Here is a 9,378-nt window from a genome sequence, read left to right on the forward strand (position 1 = left end):
CGTATGTCTGACAGTATTTGTGCTGGATCATGAGGCAAATTTATAATGCTCAAAAATGTTTCTTTTAGCATATGATGATGCGTTTGCAGAATTCCAGAGACTCAAGTAAGTCTTACTTAGAAAAACAATATATTGCAACTATTTTATCTTGAATATCAGTGTCACTATTATCTGATAACTTTTTGTTTGTTTGTTTCATTTCCTCCTGACTTTAGGGCTGCAGCTTTTGCTGAGAAGAGTAAGTAAATTATTTACAGTTACCATATTAGATAGTAATATTATTTTATTAGTATTGTAGTATTCTGTATATTCTACAATGCTAGTATTCTAGGAATCAGTTGTTCTGTAGTATTCTAGTTATTAGTTATTTGTCATATGAGCTGGGGAAGTACCTCATCCTGCCATTTTAGGGTGAGACAATCTCTGATTCTGGTTATCTGTGAAGTTCAACACAAAGGAAACAGATATACACATATGGTGCTTTCCATCGTTTTTTGTTTTGTTTTGTTTTGCTTTGTTTACTAACAGTAGGGTTGTAAACAAATGCACTGTGTCTCTACAGTTAATGTGTATGTGTATATGCCTTCAGGTCACCAGTTGACTTATGGCAACCCCATCAATTTCATAGAGTTTTCTTTTAGATAAGGAATACTCAGATGTAGTTTTGCTAGTTCCTTTCTCTTTGAAAAATAGCCTACACAGTATTTGGATCCATCTGGATTGAATGGGGCTTGTGCTCATGTCACGGGAGAGCGCATGTGCCACATGCGCATGCGCCATTCACTCTCCCTTCACACGGTTTCTGCGTAAGCTGGAAGCTGTGTATGGGGTGCCTGCCTATAGCGCAGGCGCACTGTATATAAGCAGGACCTGCCAAATCCATAGATAAAGACTAGGCAGCTCCTGTGGTATAAAAATGTCAGGGGTGTCTGATATTTAGATTTATGCACTCCCCCCCCCCCCCCCAATATCTGCTCACAGGTTTAATGAGGACTTTACTTTACTTTATGGTAGCAACTGTGTCCCAAATCAAGAGACTGGATTTATTTTTTGTACTATTATAGTATAACCATTAAGGTAATGAAATAACAATTGAAAGTAAGTTATATTTTTGCCTTATTTTAATTAATGAATTAACTGATTGATTTTAAATAAATAAATAAATAAATAAATAAATAACTTCTTATTAAAATAAGACAGTGATATTCTAATTAACCCTTAATAATTAGATGTGTCAATGTTACACTGCTCAGCAAAACATTAAATGATAATAGTGGCTAATTCTAATTCAGCTCAACTAACAAACAAATATCTTGCAAAACAAGAGATGATCAAATCCATATATTCAGGCTTAAATCCAGTGCCATATTACAATCGGACTACTAGCATGAGAGGATGTTGCCACTGCCATGGCTTTCAGCACTGCCTGAAAACCTGCCTGGGTGGGTGCTTTCCAACCCCACTCCTGAGTGTGTTTTGAGGAGAAATTGAGAGTTGTAAAGAGAAAGGAGGAACCTGTTGGTTGATGAAATTCATGGGGTCTCCATAGGCTGACAGGTGACTTCAAGGCACACACACACACACACATGCCAAAATCACTTACTTTTCCCTCTTTCCAACTTCTGTCTCTCAGAAATCTTGTCTCATAGTATTTGGAGTACACTATATTTTGTAAATCGATGAAAGAGTGGATTAAAATGTTGTAGAATACATTGTATTGTTTAATAATTTGGTTTATATACTCAAGGGCTAAAGCTGCATGCAGAGTTCATAGTTTTTTCCCCATAAGATTCTTTGCTGGAGTAACTGGTGATGAAAGACTTCTTTGTCTCAACATTTAAAGCAATCGTTTAGTAGATTGGTGAACTCTTTGAGGAGACAAGATTTTGCATGCCTGCTGTACTCTGGTCGGAGTTCACTGGCAATTAATATGTCATACATTCTTTGTTTTTATACCAATAGATCGTGGTAAAGTGATTGGTGGATTACCTGATGTCGTAACCATAATGGAAGGCAAGGTAAAGCTAAAACACACTGTGTGGTTATCTTGGCTAGGTGTGAATTATCACTGGTGGAAAAAAGTAAGAAAACTTTTCAATGGTTTAATGTTTGGTTTATTATCAAAGCATTACTATCGACACATAGGACACTATTCACATCTTGCATTTTGCTGACAAAGCAGCATGTGGGAACAAGCTGTGGACAAATAATGCCATTGGATCACACTTGGGGCAGTGCAGTGGTCTAGCATTGCTACAGTCCCACTCACCCAGTCTTTTTATCCTGTTCTTCAGGTAAAATTCAATTTGCTCCAATCTTTCACTTTTGTGCAGCCTCACAGCAATTGGCTGTGGAACTTGTTCCTGGCAAGGAATGAATCTGCCATGCATTTTAATATCAAGATGTATCTCATAAAGATCTGAGATGTAGGAGAGGAACAAGTTTCACAAATATTGTTCTGATCCTTTGAAAGTGCATACACACACACACACACACACACACACACACACTTTTTGTTGGAGGTAAGAATTAAAAGAAGGCATGAGAAAGGCATGGAAAGTTTCCTGAGGGGTGGAGGAATTGTAAAAACATCCATGCTTTTATCAAAATCAGTGGACAGCATTAAGGCATAAAAAGTCTCTGGATGCATATTAGCTCACAGGAAATGACTGTTGAAAAGAGACTTTTAATGTGCAAGAGCATGCATATTAGTGTACAATAACAAACTTACAAAAGAAACCTTTCAATTCCCCAGTGGCATTTAAAGCCAGGTGTTCATTTATGTCAGCACATAGCAGGGGGATTATTATTTAATGTGCCTAGCATATACATTATTCCAATCTTTTAAAATGTCTTTAATGTGTATAGCTTATACATTAGCTCACAGTGACAGGGCTGAAAAGGCAATGTTCTTTCAAATAACTCAGAAAGGCAACAGAACAGCAGATGATCAGGAGAAAAAGCACACATGAAACAGAAACTGTGAAAGAAGAGAAATGGAGAGGTTCTTCATAAGTTTTAAGCATGTTTTTCAAAAATAGCAATGTTTACATTTAAAAAATATTTCCCAGTACAGCTTCCTGTATATCCTGCCCCACAAACCTTTCCAGGGGTCCAGGTGGCTTTTCAAAGTAGTGTGTAGTGGGGCACAGTGGGGTGGGGTGAGAGGGAAAGGTCACCCAAACTAAGGTAAAGGCATATTCTAATTTAGAATGATTCCCATTCACCCAGCTGTCCCCTATACATCAGAAAGCCTCTTGTTTTCACAAGGGCGCAAGCAGAAAAGATGTGGAAAACTTCTGTGCATTCATTGCCTTTATTTTAGAATCAGAGCCAATGTTGTTTTGTTGGCATAATTCTGTTCCAAACTATTAAAGACAGACAGTGTCCAATTTATTGTACTTTCTTGCCTTGCATTCCTAGACCCTGAATCTGACCTGCACGGTGTTTGGTAATCCTGACCCTGAAGTGGTTTGGTTCAAGAATGACAAGGAGCTTGAACTTAATGACCACTATGTAGTTCAGCTGGAGCAAGGAAAATATGCCAGTTTGGTAATCAAAGGTGTGGCATCGGAGGATTCAGGGAAGTACAGCATCAACGTCAAGAACAAGTATGGTGGCGAGATGGTGGATGTCACCATAAGTGTTTACAAACATGGTGAAGAGGTGCCAGAAGTTAAACCTGCTGCAGGAAGTAGTAGAATTAAACCAATACCTCCAGAACCAGTTCAAGAATCCTCCAAGAAGGATAAAGCTGGGAAAAGTAGCAAGAAGTAGATTTGGAAAGGGGGTGGGTGAAGCTGTACTTCTTTTTTTTCCCCTGTAGTTTTTCTTAAATAGATAACTGACAATGTCAAAGGAATAGTTAGGCTTTTTGAAGTGTGTGCCAGAGTCTCATTTGTCTCACAATAGCACCTCCATATGCAGTCACATCATTAGGAAGAGAAATGTTACTCAGCTTGCCAAAAACAAAAGATCATTACAGTGGCAGCTGTCATTAACTTATATTTTGTTCACTCATTATTATATCCATGGGGTGCAACTCTGCCTACTGCAACTGTGGCCTATATCCAGCATTGTCCTAGCAGTTGGTTGCTACTATGATGAAACCCCCTGCCAGAACGCTGGCTCCGGTGAGAGTCTCGTTCCCCTCCAGATAAAGGGGAATGTAGGGGGAGGAAGTTTCACCCCACATGGTTTTGATAATGGAAGCAGCTCAGTCAGGGGAGGTACCCCATTAGATCCTGGCCTGCAATAGCAAGACAGATTAGTTACAAAAAAGGAAACATTGCTTCTTAATCTGAGATTATTCTCAGTGCTTTTGTTAAAACCCCACTCAGTGCTTTAGTTAAAACCCCACCGAACTCCAATGGGCTACAGTGATGCACTCGTATGCAAGACTGCAGCCTCAGAAAAATCAGATGAACTGAAAAAGGATTGACCTTCTAAGTTCCCCTTTGCATAATTGCTACTTTTTAGTGCAAACTGACCTTTGGTACCATTTTACCATCACCTTTGACTTGTTTAAGCCATTGGTTTCACTGTTTGTTTCTTTCCCCCGCTTTGTGCTAATAAAAACTTGAAAAGTCACCTTGTGTTCCTCACTGCACCCAATTACCCTTAACTAGTTCTGTTTACTCTCTTTTACTGTTTAATTATGGCTTATTGCACAATTTCACAGCTGGTAGCATGCGGACAATGGATTTACAATAAAGAAAACAAATTATGGTTAATCATAGTCACTCTATGTCCCTTAGCAGCATTTAATTTTACACTTTATGGTGTGGTCAGCAAGCAGTTAAAGAGGAGACACCTTTGCCATTTAGTATTTCCCTAGGCTCATTTTACTTCCAAATTGGGTCTTTCTCAAGAACGCAAAATCATAACTCTCTTTATTTGTATTATGGGCACTAACCACAATTCTGCAAAATGTTGCCGCTTGCAGAGGCATCATTTCAGTGGGTAAAATGCTAGAGAAGACACTGAAATAGTACTCTTCCATGGAATTATCACTCAGCTGGCACCAAGAATCTACAAATGTGTTCATATGTGGCTTGCAGAGAGTTGACTTCTAACTCCTTAGTTTCAGATGTTGACCTGAGTTTGCAGATCCTGCCTAGTTTAAGGATTTATTGGGACTGTGCTGGATCCGAGATTGTTTCTGTCTTCATCTCTCTTCCTAAGATTTAGGTTATTACTTATGCCAGAGGTGCCAATTAGAATACTCCAGAAACTATGATAGTTGGAACTAATTTTAAGGGCTACTGCCTTAACACCCGACTCCCCCCTCCCCATGTATGGAAATTATTGCTCAGCAGGGAAAAAGACAAAGCAGCCTCTCATCTCTGAAAACCACTGAGTAACTAGATAGAGAATACCATTTATAAACCCTGGATGGATAATCACAATATGACAACATGTAAATTTAATCTTTGAGGTGGATAATCCACTATTGTTTTCTTTGGTCCAGTACCATCAGTATCAGTGTGACTGTTCTAGGTTACATGATCATTTAATTTACCTTCTTTGTAAACAAACAAAGTGAATAATGTTTCACCACTGTGTTTTGCTTGGATGTTTTCACAGCGTGGTTCATTGTATTTTCATTTTGATCTTTTTAAATTTGGAAGCTGACACTCCTGAGGAGAGTTGAAGGGCAGTAAATGAATGTCCAATGAAACAAAACAAAAGCTATCCTTGCCCATACTTTAGTATTTATGATGTTTAAGGTGGTTAAAATAAGCAATGCTGCTACTGTTTGTAATTTAGAATATGAACTCCAGCAGCTCATAATGCTTGTTTTCTTGGCCTTAAGAGTTCTTTATTCTGAATTCTGAAATCCTTCCCGTCCCTTTCTCTTTCCATTCTTTTCTGCTCATCTGGGGGTAGAAAGGATGACAGTGGCAAGGATTTAAAGATACACTTCCCCCCTTTCCTGTCTCTGGCACCTAGAACACTGCAGTTTCTATACCATGAACATGAGGACATCATTCTCTAGAATGTTTTATTCTATACTATGGATTTGTGCCCCTTGGAAACATAGCTCAGAAAATGTATTCTTTTGAACTACAACTCTGGGAATCTCCCACCCACCCAGCATGGGGTCATAATGGTGGCTGCAGAATCCTGGGAGCAGTAGTCCAAAGAAGTAACTTTTCCAGTCTTTTCCTGGAAATGTAAAATTTCCAGGGCTTCTTGCACCTAGTCCTATAGTGGCAGCACTTTAGATGCTGAGAGATAAAGAGCTATTATGGTTTGAGTGTTTCATTATGACCCTGCAGATTAGGGTTCAAATCCCCACTCAGCCATGGAAACCCACTGGGTGACCTTGTGCATGTCACACACTTTCAACCTCAGAAAACCCTATGATAGGTTCATCTTAGGGTCATCATCAGTTGGAAATGACCTGAAGGCATACAACAACAAAGGCAACAGAAACATCTAGAGGGAGGGACATTTTTACCACCTCTGCTGTTCTTCTTGGTAAACATGCAGGGTGTGGGGGTGGAGAGTTTTTGCAAAATTGAAGAGAAATGATCAAACAAAAACCACCATACTCCTGGTGGCCTTACTAAAAAGGGATCTAGATTTGAGTGTTCTTGTTTGTAAATCAATATATTTTTCTGACTCTGGGGGCAGATGGTGTCAAACTGATTTCCTAAATGAGTCAAAACACATATACCACTGTTTGGGATGCTTAGCACGGCAGTGATGTGAGGCATTTTGCTTCAAAGAGGAGCAGAAATTAAATGCCTGCATCAACAAGAGATGGACAATTTAGAAAGAGAGATAGTACAAGCAGAACTAGAGTAAATAATGATCCGACAAAGGACAAAAAAAATCAACATTTGAAATGGTTGAGAAAACAATTGGATAAGAAACTGACAGAGGAACTTGTGAAGAAAACGAAATATGCTAAACAAAGATATTTTGAGTTCACAAATAAGTCCGGAAATTGGTTGGCTAACAGACTGAAGAGGGGAAAAGAGAGGAAAACAATTGTTGAGATTAAGGAAGGGGGGGAGTGATTAACTTGCAAGGAAACGTTGAAAAAGCCTTCCTGATTTTTTATTCAAAACTATACAAAAAAAAAAAAAAAAGACTTGAACCAAGAACTTATAAAACATTACTTGGATAAATAGAGAATTGGCCAAATAATGGAAGACCAACAGAAAATACTGAATGTGGAATTTTAAAATAAAAATAAATAAAACTTTTAGTTATATCCTGCTCTTCTGTAGCAAGACAATCAGCCATGTAGGGTTTTAAAGATAATAACCAACACCTTGTATTGCACCCAGAAACTAATAGGCAGCCAGTGGAGTGACTTTAGGATCGGTGTAAAATAAGTACTACAGGTGATAAAGAAGCTAAAAGTGAACAAAGCTCTTGATCCAGATGGATTTACTGCGTGGTACTATAAGAAATTTGAAGAGATTCAGCTACCACTTCAGAAAACATTGAATTATGTGATAAACAATGGAATAATGGAAACCTGGAAAAGTGCTAATCTTCTAACATTGCATTGATTCTAAAAGAGGGCAAAGATGAGAAAGAAACTGGCAATTACAGACCAATATTCCTATTAAAAATTGTGGCATCCATTTTGGCAAAAAGGCTGAAACAAATTTTTAAAGAATACATAAATGAAGACCAGACTGGCTTCTTACCATTGAGACAAATGAAAGATAACATTAGAGTGGTGCTGGATGTTATTGAATAATAAGATAAAGATAATGAGAAAAAGGCAGCACAGCCTTAATTTTTGCTGATGCAGAAAAGGCATTCGATAACATGAATTGGACCTGCATGGTAGAGGGATAGAATTTCCCTGTGTCTGAATTAACATTGAGTGCAAACTAGTATTGCACTTTGTTTACAGCAGTTGAAATAAGCTGAGCACAACAGGGAAAGGGAGTGAAGACGAAAGAAACTGGGACATTCAAAAAGCAGCTTTTAAAGTGGTGAGACAGAGGATTAACTGGGAGTGTCCCTGCCAAACTGGGACAGTTAGAGGGTACACTGGAGCTGATCAATGTAGCATATAATACAGACAAAATTCTCTCTTTGTATTTGTTTGAATGTGTCGGGTGGTTGGTTGGGGCCAGGGGTATTTTGCACTGCGTAGGTTATATTTAGCAGAGTCTTTGATTACTGCATATTATGGCAGTTTTTCAGATGTATCCTTGGGAGCTGCAGACAAGGTTAGACTCATCTCAGCAGCCCTGCCTTCAGTTAGCACTTTTTAGCTAACTAAGCTGCAGCCGTTTTCTTTCACATAGAGGGGGAAGAATTTATGGTGACATTTAATCCTTTGCTGAAGTAGAGAAATTAGCACTTTTTGGAACATTGTTTTCCAAGGGATGAAGATTTATCATAAGCAGTTATATGCTTTTCCCAGCAATTTTTTCTTAATTTTATTTTATGTTTTTAAAGTTTGCGCTAATGGCAGCCATTAAAACACCAAACTGTATGTGAGTCCATGGGACATATGTCCACACAGGTCCATTCCTGATTTTGAAAAAAATGGTTTATTTGTTTTTAAATGTGAAGTAGCCTATTTGAAAGGTGACTTCATACTCCTAGAGGATTCCAAGAGAGGCAGTTTAACCTGGAACAATTCACACAGCAAATTCACTTTCTTGACACCACTGTGCAGCTGCACAACAGAATACTAAGCATCACACTGTATCAAAAACCCACTGATTGCTGCCTTTAGTTTCTACCCAGAGCACATTTTTAAAAAAGCTATTGTTTACAGCTAAGCCCTCCAATACAACTGGATCTACTCAGATCCACAGAGAATAATGGCAATTTGCCAACAACAACAAAGAAAGGAGCAGTGAAAATATGGGTGTGTGCATGTGCTTTCAAGTCACCTGTCAACTTATGGAATACTAAAATATTTCAACCCAGGAAGATGGAAAAGAGATGTTTATACTTGCATCCTTCCCATAAGAGTTGGAAAGACCCTTTTGACCAGCTTGCAGAAGAGGCCTCCTGTGTAAGGAAAAAAGCAGCCAGGTGTGAGATCACAATTGCACATACAGAGAAATGAAACAAACTGGATCTTTGATGACACATTTTTCTGGTTTAGTTGTATTCAGCAGTGGGCAAGCTTTGTGGTTTCAACAGCTAACCCCTGGATGACTCAAGAGATGTGACTAAAAGACAACTTTTTTTGGAGAATGAATAGGAAGGGAAGAAAAATGTGAAGCAAGGAAGAAAAACTGTGACAAAGAATTGTTATATGAATTCTTTGGGCCACATGTTATCCAACTCTGTTTTAATCAAAATCCATGTACTAAGATGGGGTGGAAGACTGAAGCATACTTTTATGGCTTGGTCTTGTCAATCAGTTTTGCCTTATTGAAGGCA

The 9,378-nt window shown here is 38.5% G+C and overlaps 1 protein-coding gene across 1 annotated transcript in view; it reads left to right on the top strand.

Annotated features, from left to right (window-relative positions):
* The window catches only part of MYOM2 (myomesin 2), a 96,858-nt gene extending 91,302 nt beyond the window's left edge, over positions 1 to 5,556 (top strand). The window contains exons 34-37 of the mRNA XM_089531083.1: positions 69 to 105; positions 216 to 238; positions 1,963 to 2,018; positions 3,424 to 5,556. Coding sequence (XP_089387209.1) covers positions 69 to 105; positions 216 to 238; positions 1,963 to 2,018; positions 3,424 to 3,777 — 470 coding nt within the window. The 3' untranslated portion in view covers positions 3,778 to 5,556. The remainder of the gene's footprint in view (positions 1 to 68; positions 106 to 215; positions 239 to 1,962; positions 2,019 to 3,423) is intronic.
* The last annotated feature ends 3,822 nt before the right edge of the window (positions 5,557 to 9,378 follow it).

Source organism: Sceloporus occidentalis, unplaced genomic scaffold (genome assembly GCF_023333645.1).
Source record: "Sceloporus occidentalis isolate IW3139 unplaced genomic scaffold, rSceOcc1.0.p SCAF_6, whole genome shotgun sequence".
NCBI classification, from domain to species: domain Eukaryota; kingdom Metazoa; phylum Chordata; class Lepidosauria; order Squamata; family Phrynosomatidae; genus Sceloporus; species Sceloporus occidentalis.